The sequence below is a fragment of the Manis pentadactyla genome, chromosome 7 (assembly GCF_030020395.1).
Source record: "Manis pentadactyla isolate mManPen7 chromosome 7, mManPen7.hap1, whole genome shotgun sequence".
Lineage (NCBI taxonomy): Eukaryota > Metazoa > Chordata > Mammalia > Pholidota > Manidae > Manis > Manis pentadactyla.
The window spans coordinates 919,027-946,127 of record NC_080025.1 but is presented as its reverse complement, the minus strand read 5'-3'; the positions used below and the strand labels follow the sequence as shown (position 1 = coordinate 946,127).

Here is a 27,101-nt window from a genome sequence, read left to right as displayed (position 1 = left end):
CGTGTGTCCGAATATAAATGACATGAGAGGCGCGGCCATGGGCTGTGACCTGGAGAGCTTCCCCACCAGGGGCCGTGGGACCGTCCTGCCCTCGGAATCCCGCTGGGGGGCACTCTTGGGGGCTCTGTTTTCCCCACCTGTAACACGTGTGTAATGTAGGTCTTTGCAAAAAATTAGAGAAAATAAGATATGGAAAGTGTCTGGGAGCCTTGAAATCTCCACGTCCCACATCTGGTTTATCAGGAACGTGGTGACGGCCCAGGAAGACAGGCTCTGAGCATGTGAATCAGAAACCACAAAGGCAGGAGAAGCCATTCACGGTGCTCGTCCAAGGACCCCGGACACAGTGACCCAGGGACAGCGCACTCCAGCTCCGTGCCTCACCTCCCTTTAGCATCTCATTTCATAAATGTCTGTTGCGAGGACAGTAAATAAGCACAGGCACGACCTGTTATTTCTGTTTATCTGCATCCCTTCCTCAAGGAGCCGACCTGCCCTCTCCCAGCCCGTCCAGGTACTCTGCTGCCTGCCCACGAGTGCACAGAGGCAACGATGACGGTGCCCCGTCTCCTAGCAAACGGCATCTCCACCGTCCGAGCCTGGTCCTGGCCTCCGTGAGCAGCGTCCTGGGGACCCGGAGGCCTGCCAGCCCCTCACTCTCGTTTCAGTTTCCAAGTTGCTCTGGTGCCTCCTGTGTCACAGAACGCTCGCTGTGTGGAGGGACCCCAACTGTCTCCGCCAGGCTGCTGGGAGAGAGCAGGTCCCTGATGGGAAGGGAGGCGGCCCAGGGTAAGGCCACCCCCTAGCTCTGTGTAGGGCCCTGCTCTCTCCCAACCCAGCCATTCACCAGCCCCCCTACGATCATGCCGACAGTACTGTGAACAGGAGGTGAGCCTGCGTGCTCTGGACTCAAGGCAAGAGACTCGGGTGCTGTGATCAGACACACAGCCTGGCCACTCTCCACCGGACCCCCTTCCTTCATTGCTGAAGCTACTTGGAGTTGGGTGTCTATCATGTGCAACCAGGAGTCCTCACTGATGCAAAGAGAAGGACCAGGGATTTCATTCCCAGATCCACAGCTGGGATTTGCAACATGAAGGGAAAAAATATCAACACCAATGAGGAATGTTGGGTGACATGGACAAGGAGAAAGAAAGCTAAGCACTGCATCAGAAACGTCTTTAACTGTGGAACCCTCTGGGTGTGGACAGTCTGTGGGGCAGAGCAAAGCCCTAAGGACGTCGTGAAGTTACAGCGCAGGACGGCCTGAATCGATGTCCAATGCAGGACACTCTACTTGCATATTTGGCAACAGCGAAATTATCCTTAAAACAAGCTGCTAACTTCCATTTAGTCTGCCCCAGAAAACTACAAAGTAAGTGGTCTGAGGTGTCTTAGAAAATTGCTATCCAGCTGGCCAGATATTCACAACCATCTTACGTAAGAAAGAATGAAGACTCACTGAAGAGAAGCTTCGAGGTTTTGGGGAGAGCAGGGAGACAGAGAGTGCGTCACGGTGGGGACAGCGCTGCAGGGGAGGTTCAGGCCTTTGGCCGGGCTGAGGTAGGAAGGAAAATAGAGACCCTGCTCAGAAGCAGAGGGGGCAGCAGAGCCCGAGCAGGTCACGGGGCGGCAGATAAACATCGGCGTCTGCAGCAGACAGTGCCTCCAGGGTGCGGGCGGCCGGGACCCAGGAGAGACGGGCAGCCCGGAGACCTGAGCCCTTTCTCAGCACGGGGCTCCTCTCTAAGCGAGCAGAAAGCAGGGGTGCTACTGAGGGGGTCTTGGGGTGCAGGGCCACAGGAACAGCCTCCTCCCTAAAGGAACCACCCACCTGGCACAGGGCCTCCCAGCCCCTCACCCCACTCGGCACACATGCAGGTCCTATGGTTGGGGGGCCCCACTGGCCACCTGTCCCGGGAGGCCAAATCCCTCCTGAGCACAGATGTCACACAGCACGTCTGTGGTCCGGGCTACGGGTTCAGCCATCCAAGCAAACGTGCTAATAAGCAGGATAGCTCACCTCCAGTGAGTGTTGTTCAGATTGTCACAAACACAGCAGCTTTGAACAGCCAGCATTCGGTCCCTCTGCATTTCGGGGACCTGCAGTCGGAAATCAGGGTGCCAACCACACTGTGCTCCCTCGGGGCTCCCAGTGGGTCCTGCCACTCAGTGACCGTGGACGCACCACTGCATGGCTGGCTGCCATCCACCGGCTCTGCTGCGTCCTCCTCCGTCTGCCATCGGGGCGCCCCCGGGACTCGGGGCGATCTCAGCACAATCCTCCGGTGCTTGCGTCTGCAAAGACCCCTTTCCAAACAAGGCCACATCCTGAGGCTCTGGGGGCTGTGGCTGCGGGGTTGACCCTCCCAACCCACAGGGAAGACTGACAGTATAAAAAGATGTCAGATTTCCAAGCTGTTGGGAGTTATCATATGCATTTTAAAATATCTGTGATTATTATGTTCAAGGAAAAAGATTCCAAGATGGAGAATTTCATGAGAACTGGAAATTTTTTTAATAACATAAATGTTTTTGTAATTTATTCCTTCTTCTTTTTAAGAAACACACTTTGTTGTTTAAATCTGTTTTATTTTCACAACAAAACTGAGTGGAAAGTACAGAGTTCTCATACACTCCCTGTCCCCACACATGCACAGCTATTATCCACGTCCCCCCAGATGGACATTTGTCACAGTGACGGGCCTGCCCAGACACATCCCCGTCACCCAGAGCCCACCACCTACATAAGGGCTACTCGGTGGTGCACATTCTGTGGCTTCAGACAGATGTGTGATGATGTGTGTCCCCCATCAGTGTCTCACAGAGCAGGCTCACTGCCCCAAAAGCCCCTGGGCCCCACCAGTGCCCCTGCCGACCCCTGACTTACTGTCCCCATAGTTGGGCCTTTTCCAGGATGTCACAGAGCTGGAGTCACACAGCGTGTGGCCTCTTCACACTGGCTGCTGTCATTCAGTGATGTGCATTTAAGGCTCCCCTGCGTCCTTCATGGCCTGACAGCTCATTTCTTTGTAGTGCTGACTAATATTCCCTTGTATGGATGGACCACAGCTCATTTATCCATCACCTCCTGAGGGGCATGTGGGCTGCTTCAAGTCCCAGCAGTTACGAATAAGGCTACTGTAAACATCGCGTGCAGGTTTTGTGTGGATGTGTTTCCAGCTCTTCTGGGTAAATACCCAGGAGCGTGACTGCAGAACGGTAGGTACGAGCGTGTTTAGTTCTGTGGAAGCCACCTCACTGTCCTCCACAGTGGCTGTGCCATCCACGTCCCCAGCAGCAGGAGGGACAGTCCCTGTTGCCCACAGCCTCACCAGCCCTGGGTGGAGTTGAGCATCTTTTCATAGGCTTATTTCCCATCTATGGACTGTTTCTGGTGAAGTATCTGTTCAAGTCTTTTGCTCATTTTTTAACCAGGTTTTCATTTTCTTACTGTTGAATTTTAAGAGTTGTCTGTTTTGGATAGCAGTCCCTTCTCAGGTGCATCGCCAACAAACGTTTCTCCCAGACTGTGACTTGTCTGCTCCTTCTCTTGACATTGTTCTCATGGAGCAGAGGTTTTTAATTTTCATGAAGTCCAGATGATGAACTTTTTTCACGGATCACGTCTTTCAGAGCTGTGTCTAAAACGTCATCACCATACTCAAAGTCATCTAGATTCTTCCTTAGAGTTTTTTTAAAAGAACAAAACGAAAATTCCACAACTGAAAAATACAACTAATGAAATGAGAAACTTATTAAAAAGCTGTGACCCCCTTCCCTTCTCTCCTCCCCACAGGGCCCTTCTGTGCTGTGGGGCCCATTCTCTTGTGTGGGACGACCCCCAGAGTTCACACAGGGTCTGGAATACTTCGTGTGCCCCAACGGCCAGGAAGGAAACCCTCATAGTTCACGGGACATCTGTCAACGATTCACAAGGGCAGTGACTCAGAGTGGGTCAAGGTCAGGCCTAGGGTCAGGCTGCTCTCACATCTCCGTGAGCTCAAGAAGGTGGAGTGGACCGAACGCTCTAAATAAAGACACAGAACACAAAGAGACCCGAGTCAAACTTTAGACACGAAACTTCAGTCTGAGATTTATTTTTGTAATACACCAATGAGATTCACAGCATATTATTTCAGAAGAAAAGATCAGTGACTTTATGGAAGATATAACCAGAGAAATATACAAAATAAAATACTAAGAGAAAAGAAAGATGGCAAAAAATGGGAAGCACATCAGAGCTGTAAGACGACGTGAAACAGACCAACATTCAGGTGATTGGCGGCCCCAAAGGAGGGGGTGGGCAGGAGAAAGCATCTGAAGAAACAATTGCCAAATTTTTTCTAAACGTGTTGAAACTATAAGCCAACAGACTTAACTTCAACAAATGTGAATAAAACTATACCAAGTCACATCATAACCAAATTGCTTAAAGCCAGGATTCAGAGGAACGCTTAAAGAAAGAAGAGAAAAAAGACAAGATAGAGGAACGAAGGTAAGAATGACAGCAGACTCCTCACCAGAAACAATGCAAACCAGGAGACAGTATCCACACAGAAAACTATACCCAAAATGAAAGAAAAATCTTTCAAACCGAAGGCCCACAGCCAGGGTGGTGAGAGTGCAGTCCCGCAGGGAGCTAGCTGAGCAGGCACCTCCCACACACACCCCCGGCAGCCCCACCTGGCTGCGCCCCCTTTACATCTGCCAGCGTGGAGTCAGAGAAGGCCTGTCACACAGACGCGGCAAATGAGACTCAGCCTCTTGATGTCATGGCCACCATGCCCAGGTGCCGATCTACGTCACGAACTTGTCTCCTGCCCCACCGAGACCCCTGCAGTCACAGTCCCGCTCAGCTCTCGTGATCGGAGCCTGTGCCTGCTCCCCTGCGCCTTCTCCTCAGGGCTTGCCTTCCTGTCCTGAGGGTCCCAATCCTGCAAAGGCCTCAGCCCCCAACCCACGCACTCCACTGCCGCCTCCCAGCCTCCCCACAGGGTCCTTGCCCACTGTCATCCCACATTCTTCAAATTTCCTAAACTTAGAACCAAACACATAAACTCCTTTCCCTGCCCCATGTTCCACTCTAGCCCCTGCACCTGCCTCCCCGCCAGACCTTGGAAAGTCATGCGTAAGTCACATTTTTCCATTTATCCACTTTCCATTCACCCTCTGGCCCAGCCAACCTGCCTTCCACTCGGATCACATCGCTCACCAAAATAGCTCTACATCACCAATGACCTCCGTGTCATGGCATCCAAAGGACACGTCCTGCTCTCCGGTTACTCGACCTCCCACCGTCTCCTGACCCAGCTGACCTCCCATCCTCTGAGATGCACCCCTCAGCCCCAATGCTCTGTTCCCCCTCTTTAGTCCCTGGCCCATCCTCGGCCCTCGGCCGGCTCATTCCCCCAGGCCCTGGTGCTCCTCGCCGGCTCCACGCAGAGCCCTCCGCCCTCCTCCTTCCACGGGCCCCACGCTGCGGAGGCCCCGGCCAAGCAGACGGCTCCAGAAGGGGGCCGGGCTCTCGCACAGAGCTGCTCCCACCTCCTCTCTGGGGCCGGACGCTCAACTCGACGTGTCGGAGACCAGACCCGGCCTCTCTCCACCTGGTCTCTGCCCAGCGCTCCCCCCACCAGGGCACAGCCAGAAACGGCGGACGCCTGCCTCAGACCCCACACAGTTCCCAAAATCCCTCCTCCTGAATCCCCGCATCTGCCTGCTTCTGCCCCACTCCACACCCTCACTCCAGCCCCAGCCAGGGCAGGGACGGCGTGTCTCCTGCAGCAGCAGCCCCTCCCCACAAACTAGCTCCTCTGCGACGCATCCTCCGAACCGAGCCCCAGCGAGCTCCTGGGGCGCAGGTCTGAGCGCAGCCCGCAGCCCCGAACACCGCTGCGTCCTCAAAGACCCACGGGCTGCATGCTGAAGTCCTGCCCTCTGCGCTCTGGCAGAAGCCCTGGTGGGCGCGCCCCCCGCACCGGGGTCTCTCATCTCATTCCGTGAGCCCCCTTTCCAGACACCTCTTCTGACCCCAGTTGAAGCCCGTCCCATGTGTGTTCCCCAGAGCCACATTCTCTCCTCTGGAGCCCTTGTGCCAACCTGTAGCCTCGTGTTCACACAGCGACTGTCCGGCTGGCCTGCTGCCAGCCGGACTGTGAGCCCTAGGCGTTTCACTGACCTTGAAGTCCAGGGACACAGCTCAAACCCTAGCATACTCTCCACAAATATTTACTTACTAATGAATAAACCAAATAAATTAGCTAATGTGCCCCTCCTTTCATATTAGCGAGAAATGGGGTGGCAATAAAACTGGTATTCTTTGCAAACATCAAAGCAGCTAGATTGCTTCGTGTTCGGGCATTCGTTACTCAATGTCTCTGTGATGGAGCCCGAAGTTTTTCCATATTTTGTACATCAGAACATATCCTAGGAAACCTGGCAGCGGAGCTCAGCTATGGACCTGGCGGGTATCACACATACATGCTGCATGGCGTGGGCCCCACGGTATTCAGCAACACAACGGGGTCCTGGCAGCCACACACAGGGACATGGGCATGGGGGGCCCAGCTGGCACAGGAGTCAGAAGTCTCCATTGTAATCGGCAAGGTTCGTCCAGACCGGGGAGAGGATACAAATTTTCATGGTAGATAGGAAACCAAAAGGGGATACAAAGACCCATGTACGTTGGTGAAAGGCTGCAAATGGGTCATTTACAGTTTCTGTAGGTGCCCACAGATCTCTGCATCCCGATAAAGGCGAAGGTGAGAATGAAATGCAAGGTCCATGCCTATGCTGTGAAGCCATGAGAACTGCCATCCAACAGGGCTGCCCCGTACAGTCGCTTGCCTTCCTCAGAACCCAGGGACCAAGGACCAGAGGTGTGTCCAGAGATGGCGCTGGCCGAACCTGCACCTTCACTTTGGTGGCGTAGTGCCTGAATACCAAAGAACTCAATAAATACCTTTCTTTCTGAATGCAGAAGCATGGCTTTCATCCCCTAGATGCTATTTACAGCCTTCTATTTACAGATATGGCCTTCAATTAATGGGAAGTCTATCTCTACAATGTCATTAAATAATCACAAGCCAGGGCAGCTACAATCGGCCAAAGGGCCCCGAGCTGGTTGTCAAGGGCACTGGCTGCAGGCCTGGCTTGCGAGCTTGTTAATCTGCTGTTGAAGCTGCCAGGCAGAGTCTCTCCACCCGCCCCGGCCTTGGCGTCCCCATTTGTAAAGTGAGAGTTGGAGTGGACGATCCCTGTTTAAGCCCCAGTGCACTATGATTTCAATCCCAAACGCCCATGCCCCGGGAAGGGAGCGCCACTGCACAGACGGGGTGCCAGCTGCCCGGCTCAGGACAGGATCCAGGGAACAGGGGCCAGAGCGCAGCCCGTGCCAGGAGGATTACATTCTGAAAGCCCCTTGTGCCTTAACTATTGACTAACAGTGCAACCCGGCTGTGCGCTTGTAAGAACAGATGGTTGTAATAAAATAAAAATGGACGGAGGGCGTGTGAGTGCATTCAGCTGGCAGCGGTGGCCTGTCCTGTGCACAGCAGGAGACACCGTGCACTGGACCCAGAGACGGTGGGGGTGGGGGGCACGGGGACCCAATGGATGGAGGCCGACAGCAGGACCCTCAGAACTGCACAGAGCACTGGCTGCCATCCACCCAGCCCCTCACGTCACCCCACAAATGCAGAAATGGAAGCCCAGAGAGGTAAAGAAGAGAAAAACTGGCCAGGGTCACCCAGCTATGCAGTGAGTTTGAACTAAAACTTGAGTCTTGATTTCTAGGCTGCAGTGATTTAGCCTCAGGGAGGGCTGGGGCCCACGGGGGGTAGGAAGGCAGGTGGAGGCCAAGGGGAAGGGCATGACCCCGGTCAGCACATGCCTCCAGCCAAGCGCCCCCTGCGGGGCCAAGCTGGGGTGATCATGGGGGAGTTTACACATAGAGCAGGTCTGGTGAGACGGGGGCCTGGCGGGATGCATCTGAAAGGGCCCAATAGACAGTCTTTTTAAGAGCAGGGAAGTCAGCAATGCTCACTAGAATCGAGCGTAGCTGGATTCACATCCCTGGTCACAGTCTGTCTTCGGCTCCTCACTCCCAAGAGCAGGGGAGCAGCAGGCACTGGGGGACAGGGACAGGCTTTGGGGCCTCTGAACAGGCCCGGAAATGGCACCCAGAGGCAGTTCTGGGATTACGGGACACCAGGAGCGTCCCTGTGTCTGTCCTCCTCAGCTTCCTGGAAGCTGGAGTCACTGCTGGTCCTCGACAGCCTTGCGGCTGTGCCATCAGCAGGGGCCCCGAATCCTCCTGCCATAACAAGGACCTCGGCCTTCTCAGCCACCATGAAGTCACGCGCCAAGGGAGTTTTCTTCTCAGGGTTCAGCTAAGGTGAACACAGCACTCCCCTGCCAGCCTCCCACAGCTAAGCTCTGAACCCCTTCGGCTTAGAACAGGCCAGCCCCGTGCTCTTCTGACTGGCTCAGAGCAGCGGAACCTGCTACCCCGGGGACTTTCTCCCCCGAGGATGCCGTGGCGACTGGCATCAGCACCCAGCCAGCCATTCTGGGCCAGGGCATCGCTCCAAGTCACCTATTAGTTGTGGGCAAACTGACTGCAAAAATCAGGTAATAATCCCAGGTCAATGGGCATATGTTCAGTATAGGACTGGCATTCAAGGCTTGCACGCTGGACACTATCACTCACGAGCTCTGACATCGGCCAGGCCCAGATGCAGTTTCCTAATAAGTTACAGGGCGTGAAAACGAAGTGGTTGGACAAAGGGGTCCCTGAGCTCTACCCCACCGGCCGATGTCAGGGATTCTGTCATAACTGGGGGACCAAACACCTTACCTACCAAGCAGAAACCACGCGAAGAGTGGAATTCGAAACACAGCAACAAACCTTCACAGGCTGGCGATCGGCGCCGCCCTCTGCACGGACCTGTTACCCGGGCGTGATTTCCTAACATCAGGTGCTGGACATTTGGAAAATGACAGTTCACTGAGCTAGGCGGTCTTCTAAATCCCATCCTCCAGCAGCAAAACCTCTCTTTGCTAAAAGAGCCACTGGCCTCAGTACCCTGAGAATGATGTCAAGCCTGAGACTCCCCGAGAGACGGCAGAGATGGCCAAGTGCCTCCTCAGCATCCTTGAGGCTCCGCCCTCTGGCCCAGTGAGCACTCAGCTCACGTCCACTAGTGGGAGCACCGAGTCGCCCGAGCCGCCCTTGTCCGAAGGGGAAAACCTAAAATTCCTTTAAGAGGAAATTCAAAAGCGTTTTATAGGAGAGAGGAAAAACATAAACAGATTTCCATGATCTGTGTACCAATAATCTTTAGCAATTTTGAAAAAAATATTCCTGACTAGGCTCCAACTGGTCATAGTAATAATAATGGTATCTAACGGAAAACATATCCAAGTTGAGTGATGACAGGATGTGACAACTCGTACACTGGTAAGTTCTAGAAATTGTCAAGCTGTGTGTGTGTGTGTGTGTGTGTGTGTGTGTGTGTGTGTGTGTGTGCACGTATGCACAGTGTGAGGGTTAATTTTATGTGACCTCGGCTATTCCATGCCACCCACACGCTTGGCTGAACACCAGCTAGAAGTTGCTGTGAAACATTCTTTGGTGGGATCAACACTTAAATCAGCAGGCGGTGTAGGTAGATGGCCCTCATGAGGTGGGTGGGCCACTGAGGCAGAGAAAGACTGACCTCCTAGCAGACCAGCCCAGACTCAGCCCAGCCTGCAGATCGTGGTCCTGCCGAGAGCCGATTCCTTACAGTAAACCTCTCTAGGCCTGCCTTGTCTGCCTGGTTTTATGTTTCATACCCCTTTTGTTCTGTTTCTCTGGAGAACCCTGACCTTCACACACACCTGACAAGGAATTTCACAACGAATACCAGCCTGAAACAGAAGGGAATGGTGAAATCCTGCAGGATGAATATGGACATAAACTATATTTTCCTTGACGGGCTTTGCTAAGCACAAAACACCTTTCACTGGCCAGCCTCACTCAGGACGGCAGAAGTGAAAATCCAAGGCTGAGCACAGGTAAGGAATCCAGAAGGCAGCCTCCCCAGGGGCACTGGAGAGGGGCTCCCTCAGGATGGGCACAGGGCGAGGGGCACGACGGCCTGCACTGCCCAGGCCCATCAAGAGAACTGGAAGCCCTCAGCCAGTTTCAGAGGAGGCCCAGCCTTACAAACCCCGCCCGCCTCCCCAATGCCTGGAAAAGGGACCTCATGGGCAGGGAGGAATCAGTCCCGCCAATAACTTCTCAAATACAGTAACTAGGTCATCGTCCAAGATCAGACTGCATATGTGAAGTCCGCCCAATGCACGAGAAACGACAGATGCAGCAGACAGCAAAGCAGATCCATGGAGACGTCTGTTCTTGCCGACATCAGGCAAGTGGTGGAACAGAGATGCTCACGACGAGCCGCCAGGGAAACGCTGATCAAAACCACAGTGCGATACCTGGTCACACCACTGTGTGGCGGTCCTCAGATCAGCGGCTAATAACAGGTACTGGAGTGGCCCCCAGCCCCTCGCACACTGCTGGGAGACCTCAGACGCTGTGCCCACTCTGGAGAACGACCGGTCTGGCAGCTCGTTAACATTAAACATAGAATCGTCTCAGGATCCGTGAATTCCCCTCCTGGGTAAACACTCAGGAGAAATGGAAGCAGGTGTCCACACAAATTCATATTCTCAAACATTCGTAGAAGTGCTATTCATCTGAAAAGTGGAAATAATTAAATGTCCAACTGATCAGTGGACAAAACAAGATGTAGTGTATACGGTCATGAAGAGCACGGTAGGACTCTGCATACGAGATGCCCAGAATCGGCAAATCCATAGAGGATGGGACCAACCTGGCCTGGAACCTGTTTCTGCAAACAGCCCTTAAGCCAAAATGGCTTTGACATTTTTAAAGGATTGTAAAAATGACATCAAATAAAAACAAAGAATATGTGATGAAGACCAGTAGACGAAGCAAACCTAGACTGACAAAGCAGATACCCGACAAAGCAAATTCTGGCCCTTTACAGGAAAAGTCTGCTGACCACTGGTCTAGATGATCTGAATTATAAGTGGGGTTTTCTCCTCTTTTCTGTTGTAGATGCAAGTTTTTCTTTAATTAAAAGAGCAGCTTATTTTCCTCGGGCAAAGAAAATGTGTAATGATGGAAATATGTGGTGGGAGTTGACTTACAAATTAAAACCCAAGGAGCAATGCTCGTCTGTCATGTGAAAAGTGACGGGACGGGACACTCCTTGCTTACAAAGCCGCCTCGGCTCTGGGAAGCTCCCGGCCCGTCAGCTCAGCAGCCCCCTAATGCCAGGCTGCTTTGCAAGCCCTCTAAGGCTTTCCTGAACTCCTGCTTGTACACACACACACACACACACACACACATACATACTTTGTGAACAAATGCAGGAGCATCACTTTTCAAGTGACAGGTGAGCACGAGCTCCGGGAGTTTGCAGCCCCTACCACCCCTCCCATCATCACCCGTCCCCACTGCCTGAGGAGAACCATACATACCAGGCCCGACAGGGAGAAGAGCACCTGCTTGTCAGGCAACCCTGGCGCAAAGACGGTGCTTTGGTATAAATCCAACAGGCTCCCTTCCTCAGAGCTGGCTGAACCGAGAGCCGTCTTCCTCGCAGACTGCTGGCTTCTTATACTCTGAGTACTGGAGATAATTTTCCTCGTCTGTCCGTAACTCTGGGATGATACTTGGGATTTTCCAAAAGGCTGTAAGCCCCCACTGATCAGAGGACCTCCTCCTGGTCCCTGGTTACAGTGGCTTAGGATACACTGCAGCCAGCACGTGTGAAAGGTGTGATGTGTGCTGTTATTAACACAGCATGTGTCCCTGCGGGGCTTGGTTCTTCCCACGGCACACATAACCTCTGGAAGTAAGAGCTCCATTCTTTAGTTAGCAAGCATTGGTTGCATGATGCTAACTAAGTAATATCAAATGTACATAAAAGTGTTTTCAAAATGCCTCGTGTTCCCTGATTTATAACAGCTACAATGTCGTTTGAAATACTTCGGAGTCCCCTGATTCAAGGTCCTGAGTATTTTCTCCACATGTGGCCCAAAAGCGCGATATTTAGGCTCCCCAGCAGACGGCGGTATTGGCCGTCGCGCTGGATTCACCGGCCTCGCATGCACGTCCCTGGGCCTGGTGGGAGCTGGGAGAACAGCAGGAGTCGTTTCAGAGGGAGGCCCGTTTCTGAGCACGCATTCCGTCTGACCCCTAGAATCCAGGTCCCGATGCACGGAGTGGAACTGGGCTCGGGGCAGGCAAGCCAGGGCCAAATCAGGGGAAAACAGCATGTAAGTCCTCTGTCAGCCACTTAAAATCAGGTGCCAGGGACGTGCAGATTTACAGGGAGGCTTCACATGGGGTGCAAAAGGAAGAAGACGTGAAGTGCTTCCTAAACCGGAATGGCGGCCCCGCGTGAAGCCCAGGTGTGGAGGGCTCACCACCACGCAGGCTCGCTGGGTCACCGGGCCACCTTGGGGGCGCTCGGATGGCTGAGAGCATTTGCCCCAGTGAGGGTGCCTGTCACATGTCACTGTGACTGGGCCACAGAGTCTCTGACACCCACTCAAGCCTCACTTTGGGAGAACGGGTGGGGGGCTGTGGAGCTGGGGGTGGAGGTGTCTGGAGCCTCCCTCGGGCTGGTCTCTGCTGGGGGCCTGGAGCAGGAGGCAGACTGGCCTCTCAGCCTTCCCTGCAAACCTCTCTGGAAATGTGCCAGGGTCCGGCCGGGGGCTGTGTCTCAGTGGGACCCTGGCACACACCTCTGTCCTCGCTAACTAGAAAAACTGCCTCTGAGGTGCCCTGCACAGCAGGAGCAGGAGACGGGAAGGCAGGGTGTGCGAAGGGCAGAAGCCTTCGCCGCGGCAGATGTCCAGACTGCGTGGACAACCTCACATGTCCCTTCGCCCTCGCTCCAGACACAGCTGGTGGTCACAGTGCCAGCCGCTCCTCCCAGGGATGCTGGGTCCAGGGCACAGTGAGCCCAAAGGGTGTCCCCATAAGGGGGACGTCTGCGCCTTCCTCCACCCCCCTTGCAACTGATTACAGAGACACATGACTCACAGCCTGACTTTGCTGTGACAAGAATCCTCTGACCAATATCAAAGAAACCCCTTCAGTTGCTAATGAAACTCATGAGGAAGGACAAGGGAACGTCCCTGCATCTGCCCCGGGGGCCTCTGTAAGCAGCAGGGGCCACCGAGCTGTCCCTGTTCTCCCTGGACACCCTCGGGCTGGAGGCCGGAGCCGGGCACTGCGAGGAGACTTGGAGGGGCCGGCGACAGAAGGCCTTTGTCTGCAGCGGCCTGGTTCCCACGCTCACTCTCACACACACACACAAAGGAGGACAATAGTCCCTTATCCGCTCTGCTTTTCTTTTCTCAGTATTTACAGAGGGCAGCTGAACACAAGAAGATGGAGGGAAAAGCTTCTTGTGCACAGAACACTGCCTGGGAATTCAGTGATGTCATTTATAAAAATCCTTCCAAGAAAAAGGAAGGGGGAGACAGAGCAGCAGACGTGCCCACAGAAACCCAGTGGGACGGCCAAGGCGAGTGTCTGCACACCCCCGAAGGGCCGCTGCTCTGGGCCAGTGCTATGCCAGCTGCCTGCAAATGCCGGCACACACTCTTCTCCGCTCCCATCCCGCACTAACGGCATGTCTGGGACATCGCTTGAGGCCTCTTGGGGACGGGCAGCCCTCCCTCCTGCACCGCGAGGGGATGGCTGAGTAAACAATGACGCCACCTTACGGTTCGTTTCACAGGCAGGAAAGAAAGCTGATTTTAGGGCAGCAGATGTGGCCACGTCATCCCTAAATCCAACTAAGTCACCACTTGAATCACAAAATCACGTAACCTTTTTAAGAGTGAACACTTTCCGAGCAGCGATCGCTGTCGGGAAGCTCTTCAGCTGGAAACAGAGCCTGACTCTCGGCCTCATGATTCTCGTAAAAGTGCTCTTTTATAGAAGGAAAAGAGCGTTTTCAACTTAACAAACTTTACATCAAGTTACTCACATATTATTCCAGAGGGGCCTGTTGTCTAAAATCCAAGAGAAGATGTGGCAGTCTGTTTGGGCATATGCCATATATATAAATGACGACGTGATGTTGAAATTGTGGAGAAGGACATGATGCATATTTTTTGATATATTAAAATTTTTCTTAGATTATATACTGTAAGCCCAAGTATACCATTACTGCTCAAATGTTACGGTCTCCAAATTATGCCATAGATGCCAAAGATGAGGTTTTTAGACTGCACTGAAAAGGACACCATCAAATTTGCAGGAAAACTAGATTCAGGTTTTAATCTCCCTGGTCTTAGGGTATCTCCCACTCCATGTGCCTGAGAGCTGCAGAAACCTCTGTGCAAACCCAGCCCAGGACGATGCTCGAGCTACTGGGGCAGCAGGCAGCCCCCGAGGGCTCTCCTGGGGGAGCCCCAGACCCCATCCAAACTGCCCGGGGAAGCTCTCCGCTGCCTGGAAACCACCGGTCCAGCCAACACCTGATGGAAACCCCTGGCCTTTCTCAGGACCTTCTGAAGGACCGACAACCGTGAAGCTCCCTCGGGTGCCTCCTGCCGTCAAGGGCCCAAGAGCCCTTCCTTTCAAAGGGAATTGTCAGGAAGGGAAGGGCCTATCTCCCTGTCCGTGGGGATGTGGGGTCCTAACTCAGATCACTGCCAGCTGGGGACAAGCCCACCTCTGCCCGTCTACACCGATGGATCCTTTGTGATTTCCCACCTAGGCATCCATCCCTACTCCCTGACTCTCCCTTTGAGTCACCAGGCACCTTGGCACAAATGGGGGTGGAGCTCTGCCCTCTCCCTGCTGCTGGGGCTCACTATGAAATCTGTTGTCCCCCTTCCCCTGACGTCGGGCTGGCTGTTTGCTCTGACAGCTCAGGCCAGGGGACTTGGGCGCTCACACCCACGCCTTCAATGTGGTGGGAGGGATGGCAGCAGTGGTCGGTGTGTCTGAGTGCTTTTTATGCATGTGGCACCTGCTGTGCGGAGCTGGCGTGAAACGTGAGCAGCTGCTGCACGTCTGGGAGCCGGGGGTCTCAGGCAGAGGCTTACCTGCACAGTGGGCCATGCCCCCTCTGCAACACAATGCTTTTTGTGCATCGTTAGGAATAACTGAAATATGAGAAAACATCACAAGTTACACACAAGCAACAGAGAGGAAGAGCAGCGAGGCACCACAGGGCGGTCTGCACACTTCCCAGCGGACAGCACAAGCCTGACTGTGAAGTTCCCAGCCACAGGTAGGGGGACACACAGGGACACACCGGGTGTCAAATCCAACCAGCTGGATGGAGGAACACAGGCACTCTGGGTGCAGGAAGCCGGCACGGTCCGAGGAGCTGCGTCGGCAGAGGCATGTATCACAGAAGCGACAGGAGTTCAGGCTGTCGTCCTGCCCCCAGAGAAGCCACCGCCAATGACCAGTGTCCCCTACAGTGGCTTGTCCCTGTGGCAAACACATCAAACACTGCATCCATTTGAACACCCACCGTTCAGAACTAAATTGCCAGAACACCCCACAAACTCCCACACACAGCACAACACAGGCGGATCTCAAGGACAGTCTGCTGAGCCACAGAAGGGACACCCGAAAGCCAATTCAGTGGGTCAGACCACCCAAGGCGACATGGCCAGTCGGGGATTGCCAGGGCCCGGAGGGGGGCCTCAGGGCAAAGGAACTGGAGCGAAGTCTGGGGGTAAAATGTCGTTCTGTGTTTTGACTGTGGTGAGATTCCATGGACTCCTGTACCCATCTATGGGTGTATTTTGTCAGAAATCACTGAGCCATATACTGAAAATGAGCATGTTTTATTGTGAGTTTATCTTAATAAAGTTAATCTTATAATAATACATAAATGGAAAACCTATGTCCATTCACAAAGAGAAATGAGCTGTCAGGCCATGAAGTGGAGGAACCTTAAATGCACATCACTGAGTGACAGCAGGCAGTGTGAAGAGGCTACACGCTGTGTGACGCCAGCTCTGACATCCTGGCAAAGGCCCAACTATGGGGACAGTAAGTCAGGGGTCGGCAGGGGCACAAGTGGGGCCCAGAGGGTTTCAGGGCAGTGAGACTGCTCTGTGTGACACTGACAGGGGACACACGTCATCACACATCTGTCCGAACCCCCAGGGTGTGCACCACCAAGTGGCTGTGATGTAGGTGGTGGGCTCTGGGCGGCGGGGACGTGTCCGGGCAGGCCCGTCACTGTGACAAACGCCCCATCCAGTGGGGACCTTGACACTGGGGGAGGCCATGCGTGTATTGGGGGAGGGAGTAAGGATTACTCAGTTACCTGCTATCTCCTTGGCCAGAAGCGCCCCCACACCAGACATATGGGGACAGTTCACTGCTGCCCTCAGTTTGAGGTCCTGGTTTCTGAGCCCATGTGACTGGGTGTGGATCCCCTTACTGTGGGCTGCAATATCAACCCTACCCAACTGCCTTCTTTCTCCTACAGGGGACTTGTGACAAACACAGTCTCTTTGGGACAGTCCAAGTTAAGTGAGCACAGGTGACGGTGGCAGGACACGGGGTTAGCCAGTGGGCATGTCAGCGGCAAGAGCCGGCTGGCCTTCCACCACCTGTCGTCCCAGGTGCCCTCCCAGGAGCAGGCCATCCAGGGGTCTTCACTGTGCGGCCACGTAAACTACCTGTGGTTGTTGTTAAAATGCAAATTCCTGGCTCCACCTCAGTCACAGTGAATGGGAATCTCTCGAGCTGGCACCCAGGAATTCATAGTTACGTTTTAAGAAGTTTCCAAGTGCTTCTCCTGGACTCCAAGGCAGGCGCCTGACCTCACAAACACTCTGAAGGGTGTTACAAGCCTTATTTTACAAGTAAGGAAGCGTGACAGCAGATGAAGCCAAGCACTTTCTCCCGGGCTATCCGGGCAGCCGGAGACAGGGCTGCAGTCCACAGGGGCCGCCCCACGGAGGGGCTTCCTCCCGCTGTGTCACCCCCCCTCAGCAGCACAGCTCTGCAGAGTGGAAGTCACCGAGGACGATGATCAGGAGCGACTCCCACCATCCCAAACACTCTGACGACGGGAGACACCATTGCTTCTTTGGGAAACGGCTGTGGGTTCAACTGCTTCGTCTCTGTCGCTGGAATGTTTGGGGGTGTCTTCTAAGACCCCTAAGTCCTGTAGGGCAGTGGTCAGGCATCCACCCGCTAGTGGACAGGTCATTCTAGTGTTCGCACCATGGGGGGCGGCAGGGTCTCCAGCCACCAGCAAAATGAGGAAGGTGCTTACAGGGCTCCGGTTATGTTCCCTAAGGAGCCGGGCACAGTGAACTCTTCTTTGCAAAAACAGACGTCATTCCATTTGTTTTAAGGGGTTACAGCCTTCTGTTCTCACTGGGTGAGAATATTAGGCTTTGGTGAATTTTCCCCACATCCTAAGATTCATCACCTCAACCTGAAAGTCCCTGTGTCTGTGGCATCACATCTCATTTTAAAGATGCTGAAGGCCAAGGAAAGCATTCTGACATATTGTCAAAATCCACAACTCAGCAGGCTAAGAAGCTGAGGCTGGGGGAAGGTTCAGATTTAATTCTGTTTTTGCAGAAGGTAGTGCTGTGAAGGAACTGCAGACAACAGGCTCAAGGCCATGGGCTTCCATCTCCACCCTTGCTTAAGAATATTCTTTGAGCAACATTCCTGCCCCAGCCCAAGAAATAATAAAGAGTTTTAAGAAGAAAATAAATACAATTTTAAGAACCCTTACAAATTAACAGTAATGCCTGGGCTCAAGCTCCTGTTGAGTGCAAACTATAAAAAGAAATGTCTGGGTATACAAATTTTTTCTCCAACTTCCTATTCATAGGAGATGGAGCATGAAGACTCCGAAGGTGTACCAGTCTCAGAAACTATGAGGTGCCCCCACCTGCTGGCCAAGGGGACAGGTAAGGGAGGGCGGAGGTGATGAAGTATACCTTCCAAGTATTGAAAGACCCCCCCCTCCTTAGAACTCATGTCAGGAAAGACCCCCAGGAGTCATCAGACTCCTCATTAACAGGTGGGGAGACTCAACCCTGGGCTGGCAGGTAGGGCTAGAATCTGCCAGCCCCAGGGGAGCACCTCTCTCTGGAGAGCACACCACATCTGGAGCTCTGCTGTGCAGACAGAAAAAGGTGAGGAACCACCACACAGATTTCAGGAGCACTGGCATTTTCCAATGATTTATTTCATCCCAGCATAAATGGACATATATACAAGCTTGTACAGTATCTGTGCCCAGAAGTAAAAAACCAAAGCATTAATAAATATACATGAACTGCACATACAACATCAGTGGACCTGACCTGTGCCTTGAACAGGTAGATGTGTCTGTAATAGATGCAACATTGCAATACTGTTTAGAGCTCTTTAAAAAGCTCTGGAGGAGCAGTAATCTCACAATAGAACATATCCAGCCTTTATTCCAACTCATTTCCAACCGATTCACCAAGCGCGTAGGAAGGAAGCACCTCCCATTGCCAGCTCTGGTGCCCTCCAAGTGTCAAGGTGTAGAGGACACAGCGGTGACACAAATCCAGACGCAGCTTGAACATTCACACATTTCCACTTTCAGCTCTTACTATCTTCTCACAAATAAAATTGCAGAGGAAATGGGAATATATAAGAACACCGATTTTTTTAACACCAAAATAAAACATTTTATAAGGTAGAAAAGCATCTAAAATAAGACAAAACACAAAATAGTACTTTTGTTTTCATTCACCCCAAGGAAGTGTTACAATAGATTATGTCCTGAAACTATTTTCACATTAAGAAAAGGCAAAAAAAACTCAGAAATGTTCCGTTTCAAAATCATTTACAGGAAGTTACCCAAGAGACCAGCAGATTAAATAGCTGCTGCCAGAAATTACTAAAGCAACACCAGAATTTAACAGAAGCACATGATTTGTCTTAAGTATCTATAACAAAACTGATACATCTAAGAGTTTTAACTAAGCAGCAAACGCATCTGCACAGCATTCACTCTCCTAGAGGAGAAGAGGAGGGAGCCACCACAGACTCAGAAACCAAACCACCAAGCTCGGAATCCAGCCCCACGAAGCTGCCAAGAGCCAGGGCTAGTGCTGAAGCCCTTCCCCAGACTGAAAACAGAAAGAGGAGCAAGATGTCTTAAGCCCATTTCTTTGGGTTCCAAATGACCCCTGATGGACAATAGCAAAGGCATTGCTTGCCAACTAAGTAGAAGGCGAACATACACATTTTCCCCTGAAAATACCATGGGGAAACCTCTGTGTGCGTGGGTGCCTTAACTGAGTGAGAATTATGGATGGATCTAAGAAATCCATTAGCGTCATTTGACTCTCACTAAGGAGATCAGGAATATTTCTGCAACAACTTTTTCTAAACTGTGTTGGACAGAGCTTTAGAATACCATGCTGAATATGCCAAGATACTTCCTTGGGACATGAGCCCTCCCCAGGCAAGTCCCAGCCCCACCACCCAACCCCCAGTCCTACAAATCAACCACCTCGAAGGCTGTGGCTTTTCTGTGTCATTGGTGCAAAACCTTGGGTCTCCACACCCAAGAACCAAAGGTTTTTGGCCTCCAAAAGCACAAGGACCTCCCATCATGGCAGGTCCTCTGGGATGTGTTTTCATGCGGCTTTACATGGACTGTGGTCCTTAATATTCTATATCCTCTCACCCTCAGGTGTCCAGTGTACTGCATCATGACAGCCCCCTGGGACTCTAAGGCCAGTACCCAGAGGAAGTGGTGTTATGTCTAGGACAGGCATTCCTTTATTAAGTTACATGATAAAGTAATACACAAAATCTCCAGTTGGGTATCTCCTGTGGCTGCTCACATCCCCTTCTGGGAACAACTTTATTCTGGCAGCCCACCTTCAGCATTTGGTTTTAATCAGTAAACATCAAAGGAATGATTTCTCAAGTAAAATCACAGTGATAATGTTTTATGAACTTGATATTTAAGGAATGAAAATATTAGGCCGGTTCCATTTCATATAAAAAGTTTAATTGTAAGTTAAGAAACTTCTAGAGAAAATGTACTACAGTATGAGATTACATTTCTTTACAGAACACTATCTGTTTCTTTTTCTACCTTTTCTCCATTCTGCTCCTACAAAAGGCTGATGAAGTCAGGCAAGACAAAGTCTGTTTAGATTCCTTCCTAAGATAATTAACTAGGTTTCCAAAATGCCCTCTCCATGAGCAAACATACGAGTCACAAGAATATATAATCATAAATTCCATTCCTCTGGCACATGCATAAGATCTGAGCTGATCATTTCTAAACATACTTAACTGGTAGCTTTCATAACCACAGACTCTTCACAGAGCACAGCCTATTTCCCAATACCCCACTGATTGCTACAGAGTGAACTCCCCTCACTGGGTCAACATGCAAGTAACAGCACGGTAGGCATTTCACCTGCCTGCCTGCCAGTCAACTCTCAGTGTGTACTTGTCCTGTTACAATAAAAAATAAAAAATGGGAGTGGATTCAGAATACAAGTCAGTTTGCCTCTGCTGGTGAGCCTTTATTTTATCCTTAAGTTCTTAATAAGTAGGAAGCCCTATACATATTTGGAAAGTACAATGTTATAACAAATGAGGAATAATCAATTGACTTGTTTTTAATCTTTGCGCCCGGTCAGTACTGAGTTTCTTGTTGATTCTACTGGGGAGTTTTGGAATTTAAAATTAGAAAAATGTAGTTTACTTGCTAAGCTAGATTGTAAACATACGTTATTTGCCCCCACGAATATGCTCATTGTCCCTCTGCCATATTTTCTTAAAATGATGCTTGTAAAAGTTAGTCTCCTTCATCAGAATTACATTATACATATTGAAAAGCATACGCAGTGATTTCAAGATGAGCCTGCATATCTGTCTTTAGAAGTGTAAGAAACGACTTTAACCCTGTCTTGGGTTGGGGGACAGGAATAATGCCCTCTTTGAGCTCATTATAAAACAGGGAAGTGGCCGAGCACAAACAGCGGCTCCCAAAGGGCCCTTTTGAAACAGACAACCTTCCCTGTCAGCTGCTTTTTCCTAAGCCATGGTCATGCCCTTGTCACCACTCAGTCACCAAAGAATTAAAACCCGAAGAGTAAATCATTGCTGTATCGCTGGCCATATCACTAAGCATCCAGCCCACAGCTCGGTGGGGCAGTGCCAGGGCGCCGCCCTTGAGGGCTGTGTGCGCCCTGTGGCCCCGACAGCTGGACGGGCCCGCACTGCTCGTGGGCGTTCACCCCGAGGCTCCTTCACGCGGCAGTGAAACGGACCAGCCTTGAACACACGTTGGCATGAGCTTTTACGTTAAATTAGGAAAGTCTCAAGAACTTTGCTCATCTGCAATCATTTCACACCTGAAGCCAAAGAGCGCGGCCTTCTCCCAGGGGTCCCCCCGACGCGGCACGCAGACCCGGCCTGGCGCCGCGCCTCTCCGCCCGGGGCCGCACCCACAGCGCCCCCCGGCCCTCCGAGGCACGGCCCTCTCCCGCAGGTGTCCCGCGCCCTAGGCGAGGATGGCACTGCACACACCCTACACCTTACGCCAAAACCCGGAAAGCAAAGCGAAGCGGAAAGGAACGCAGAACGGGGCGCGGGCCTGAAAGCAGCGTCGCAAGAAGTCCCAGGCCGCCAGGGCGCGGCCCGCCCCGCCCCGCCCCGGGGCCCCCGCCCTACGCGGCGCCCTCCTCGCCTCGCTCCGGCCTCTCCGGTAGGTTGAGCACGAACGGGAAGAGCAGGCCTCTGGCGTCCCAGGGGGCGCGCAGCGCCTGGGGCTCGAAGCTGCCGCCGGGGTCCGCGTCGCCGCCGCGCTCGGCGTCTGGGGGCGGCACGAAGCGCCACGTGCCCGCGCGGCTGACGCAGTAGATGGCGCCGTCCAGTGCGGCGCAGCGGAAGGGCGGCAGTGCCGCCGGCGCGCCCCCACCCGGGGGTGGCAGGGGCGCGGCGCAGCGGCCCCAGCGCTTGGCCAGGCAGTGGTAGCGCAGCACGCTGACCCCGCCGGCCGGCGCGTCGCCGCGCGCCGCGCACAGGTCGAAGCGGTAGATGAAGCCGTCCAAGGCCACCATGTCGGCCGAGCGCTCGCGGCTGCTGCTGCACGGGCACTCCTGCCACTCGTCGCGCCGCGGGTCGTACTTGAGCAGGCGGTAGAAGAGCGAGCCCCCGGACACGTAGATCTCGCCGTTGCAGGTGGTGGCCTCGTGCGCCACGGCGAAGGCGCCCCGGGGCAGCGGCGCCACGTCGGCCCAGCGGTCGGCGCGCGGGTCGTAGCGCTCCACGCTGAGCAGGCACTCGCCACCCACGGCGTACAGGTGGCCGTCCAGGGCCAGCAGCTGCAGCTGCGAGCGCGCCTGGCGCAGCGGCCGCACGGAGCTCCAGCGGCCGGTGGCCGGGTTGTAGCAGAAGACCTGGTCCGAGGGGCGTGCCCGGCCGTCGGGCCCCGCGGGCGCCACGCCGCCTGCCACGAAGAGGTAGTTGTAGAGCACGCACAGGCCGCAGCCCCGCGCCGGCGCGCCCTCGGGCAGCCGCGTCAGCTCGCGCCACTCGCCGGCCGCCGCGTGCAGGCAGTAGACGGCCGCGTCCCCGCGCGCCTCCGCGTCCCCCGACGGGCTCTGCGGGCGGCTGCCCGCGCGCTCCCCGGCCGGCCCGAGCGCGGCGGCCAACAGGCGCGCCCGGCCGGCGCGCAGGCGGCGGCGAAGCAGCAGGTCGCGCTCGGCACCCGTCAGGCGCCCGAAGACCGCAGGCTCCCGCAGCACCTCCAGGTAGTGGTCGCTCATGAAGCGGTAGGCGGCGTCGCGCAGCTCGGCCAGCCGCTGCCGCTTGGCCGCGCTCAGCACCTCGTAGCAGTTGGCCAGGCTCAGCTGCGGCCCTACGGCGTCGGTGGCGCGCTGCGCGGCGCACGGCAGCTGCAGGCGGCGCGCGCCGGCCACCACCTCGGCCACGTTGTCGGGGCGCACACCCGCCATGCGCCCGCTGTACGCGTAGGCCAGCAGCAGCCGCAGGGCCGCCCAGCCCACGCCCTGCACCCGCAGCACGTCCCGCGATACTCGCGCGCGGAAGTAGTCGCTGCGCGCCGCCAGCACCGCCTTGTGCGCCCGCAGCCGGCGGCCCGACACCTCGATGACCAGATCGGGCTCCCCGTGCGCGGGCCCGACGCCAGGGGGCACAGGCGCGGTGTCCTCGGGCTCTTCCGGGGACACGGGATCCTCAGGGGACAGAAGCTCCTCGGCGGACACGGGCTCTTCCGGGGACAGATCATCGGAGGACGCGGGCTCCTGAGGGTCCCCGGGCTCCTGGGAGGACACGGCGCCCGCGCTGCTGGCCCCCCACTGCCTCTGCACCACCCGTGGGCCGCTGCGGCGCGAGGGCGGGGAGGCCGCTGCGCCCTCCGCGGCGGAGACGCGAGACTGCGGCGGCGACTCGTCCCCGGAGCTGAAGCACAGCGACGCGCTGAGACTGCAGGGTGTCTGCGCCGGGGACGCGGCGCCCGCCCCCCCGGCCGCATCCGGCGGCTGCAGGCTGCCCTCTCCCGGAGCCTCGGCGCCGGCCGCTCCGCGCGCAAAGACGCCTTCGGGCTGGGCCCCGCGGCCGCGGCCGGCCCCCGGGAAGGGGACGCAGGGGGGCACCGGGCTCTCCATGGAGCGTTTCCCCGCTCAGCAGCCCACCATGACTTCGCGCGGCTCCGGCTGCCCAAGGTCGCCCTTCCTCCAGAGCGCTGCTTCCCGGGCTTTTGGTGGCAGAGATCAGATTTCACCAACGTCTCCGCTGTTTCTTTGCTCCCCGCCGCTCCCGTGTCCCGGGAAGGGGTGTGTGTCCACGGCAGACGTAGACCTTCTGACCCGTGGAGCCGTGCGCCCGGGGGTTGGTGGGGGCCCTCCCTGCCGGCGCGCAGCTGCTGGGACCAGGGTACAGGGCGGCCCTGCAGCCACAGCGCCAGGCTCTGGGCCCCTTCCCTGCACAGCCTGGTCACATCACTGCCGCCCAGGCCCCCAGACTCGGGGCGTGTGGCATCAAAACCTCAGCACCCAGATCTAACTCCGTTTCTGTGGACAGCCTCCCCAGGGGCCTTTTTCCTGGACTCCCATCTGTGGTTCCAGTTTATGAACGGTCAGCCGGGGGGTGTCTGTCTTGCATCCTGGCATCCGCAGCTCTGTGTCCACACTGTTCACCTGAGGCCAGTGGGCAATTCACTTGCCATGTGGGCGTCAGGAAAACACAGGACTTCCTCTGCTGGCAGTGTTTCCATAGCATCGTCCCACATACTCTTGTTCCTGTTGAAAGGAGACAGAAAGAGGATGTTTGCATATGCATTTTTCAGGAGGGTTTTGTGTCGATGGGGCCTTCCACACTTCCCTCCACGACCTTCAGGTTACACAATCAGGTTTGGTGGGAAAGGGGGTTACGTCCTTTCTGCTGGACAGTTTTTGAATAGGATGTGCAAGACAATTTAGGGATTTTAAGTGCCCATTTGCTGTTCCTCCCCTGATTTTCAGGCCTAGAAAGGAAAACCAGATACAGGCAACCGGTCTTCAATTCATGGGGTTGAATTGTACAAAACTGCTTGTTTCATGGGTCAAAAGCAATCATATAGCAGCAATTTCCTATTTTCAACCTAATGAGACATGTATGTAAAATTAAGAGCTTTTTGTGACAAAGCATGGCTGGCCTGTGTAACCTTGTTAAACATTTTATTAAGGTGTGACAGCCCCTACAGTCCCTTCCAGGAGATGATTTCAAATTCAGTTACAACAGGTACAGGAGGAAGGTGCTGGGGACGCCCCTGGAGTTGGCCTCAGATGCTCCAGCTCTGAAGTCCACTGGCACTGCTTGTTCTGGGATAACATCTCTGAAGGACCTGGCAGAAGCGATTCTCCCAACAGCTCAGTGCAACAAAAGGAAGGCCAGAGCAAAAAAAAAGAAAAAAGAAAAAGGAAATACTTAGAAGGCAGGTGTGAACATCTACAGACAAATGATAAATAATAAAATATCTTTCCTGATAGTAAGGTCTTCATTGAGACTCCATAGCCTGACAGGGTATTGATGATCTCAGAGGAAACATAAAGGGACAGAAAGGTTGTGTCCTAACTTTGTATAGAGGAGGATTTGGGCAAGTTAAATACAGCCCAGGCTTAGCGTTTTGCATATGGGATGCGTTTGCCTCTTAAATTTGAGGTGGGGTTATTTACCCCTTCCCTGCACTGTCTTCTGATTTCCTACTTATCCTACTCAAAACTGTTACTGATCCCTGTAAACACTCAGGCTGAGCACGTGTACCTGCTCTCCTGCTCTTCCTGTTACTATTACTAAAAAAGTGGTGCCATTATTCTCAGAAAGGCATCTTAGAGTTGGAGTTCCAAGACATTCAGTGATCTCTCTCCCCTCCTCCTCTTTTCCAGGTATCCTCAATCATAACTCACTCCCGGCAAGGCACTGTCCCAGGACACATGTGCCAGGACATGCGGAGTGAGTGGAAACCCTGCTGCGCCATGGGGTCCCGAGCACGCAGCACGACGTGCCTGCGTGTTTACTCAGCTGTGCCCGGCCGGGGGAGGCCCCCTCTGCCTCCCATCCGGCTCCTGAGTGGTGATCCGTCCAGTGAAATGGAAAAGTGCTCTGGCCCCCAGAAACAGGAATGTGATGACAAACTGGAAACCTGAAAAGGCTGTCCCAACCGGGGTCGCTGGCCTCGTCCCAGGGACGCCAGCTGCTTTCTCAGTAGCTGACTCATTCAAGGGAAAGTTCAACGAAAACCAAGGCACATGTACAGATCTTACTCAAATACACAAGGACTCAGAGAACAGGCTTGGTGGCGGGGTGGGAGGCCAGAGGCAGGCAGTGGGAGGGAGAAATGGGTGAAGGCGGCCAGAAGGGGGGAAAAATCATATCCATACAAATACACACATGAACCTGATGTTTGAAATAAAGTCAGAGAACAGGCTCTTATTGGGCTCATTCTCTACAGTGCAGAAGGCAGACACCAAGAAGCTAATAGAGTAGTTTTTCCCCCTTTTTTTGGCCTAGAAAAGGGTCCCAGAAACTCCTGGCTCTTTCTCTGCTGGACCTCACTGGAACGTGCAGAGGTGGAGCCCTGAGGGTCCTCAGTGCGTCATCACAGCACCAAGGAAAGACATGGGGCAGGACACAGCCTAAGAAAGCTCCCGTTTGAACGGTGTGCTGGAAAAGCCCCGCTGAATCCATGGGGAGCCTGGAAGAATCAGGCTGGTGAGCGTGTATTTTGTTGTGCTTACAGAGGAGCCCTAGAGCCAGTACCATCTAAAGGGCCTGTGATCCGGCCACCGAGGTGGTCCATGGCTGGGAGAGGCAGGCCTGGGTCTCACTGCAGCTGCTAGAAGAGCGAGACTCAATCCCCTCCAAAGTGGCACCTCTAGAGTTCTCAGTAACCATGTCACACAGTTATTCCCCAACCCAGGCACAGGGGAAGTTAGGAAACTGCATCCTTTTGAGGACGATTCCAGCAGAGGCATGGTTTTACAGGACGTAGTGGGCAGGGCCCCGGGCTCACTGGGGTCCCTGACAGGACTAAAGGGGTGGCCAGAGCCCAGATCGCAGCTGGGGGCAGGGACACTTACCAACCGCTCCCCACAGGCCGGCTCCATCCCCACCCACAGCCAGGACGGCAGGGACGCAGGGGTGTCGGGGTCCAGATGGCCATCTGGTGACACGAACGGACGCTGATTCCCAGTGCTCAGAGGCCAGCCCACCCAGCAACCCCTCTGTGAGGAAGCCGCCGGGCAAAATCGGATCAGATTCCACAGAGAAAAGAGGAAATGCGCGGCAGGGCCATTTCCTTTTTCAAATAGTGTTAAAGAAAGTCAACTGTAACACTGCATCTTTTCCTTTCCCCAGAATGAACCAGCACTATGATTCGCCTTGAAACAGATGGAGAAGTCGGCATTCTGCACCCCCCGGCCTGAGACATCGACTCTGCCAAGACTCGCGTGTTTGGGATTGGAAGTTGGGTTTGCACAGGGCTTGTTCCTGT

General features: G+C 54.2%; 1 protein-coding gene and 1 long non-coding RNA gene across 2 annotated transcripts in view; one reads left to right on the top strand and one right to left on the bottom strand.

The window, feature by feature from the left end:
- Positions 1-20,109, top strand: part of LOC130684402 (uncharacterized) — a 96,583-nt gene extending 76,474 nt beyond the window's left edge. Inside the window, exon 2 of the long non-coding RNA XR_008998648.1 lies at positions 16,302-20,109. This is a non-coding gene — a long non-coding RNA (uncharacterized LOC130684402). The remainder of the gene's footprint in view (positions 1-16,301) is intronic.
- A 1,542-nt stretch (positions 20,110-21,651) lies between these two features.
- On the bottom strand, positions 21,652-23,876 carry KBTBD11 (kelch repeat and BTB domain containing 11). Its single transcript, XM_036898266.2, has one exon. It carries the CDS (start codon positions 23,734-23,736, stop codon positions 21,775-21,777), a length of 1,962 nt encoding a protein of 653 aa, XP_036754161.2. The 5' UTR covers positions 23,737-23,876; the 3' UTR covers positions 21,652-21,774.
- Positions 23,877-27,101: the final 3,225 nt, after the last annotated feature.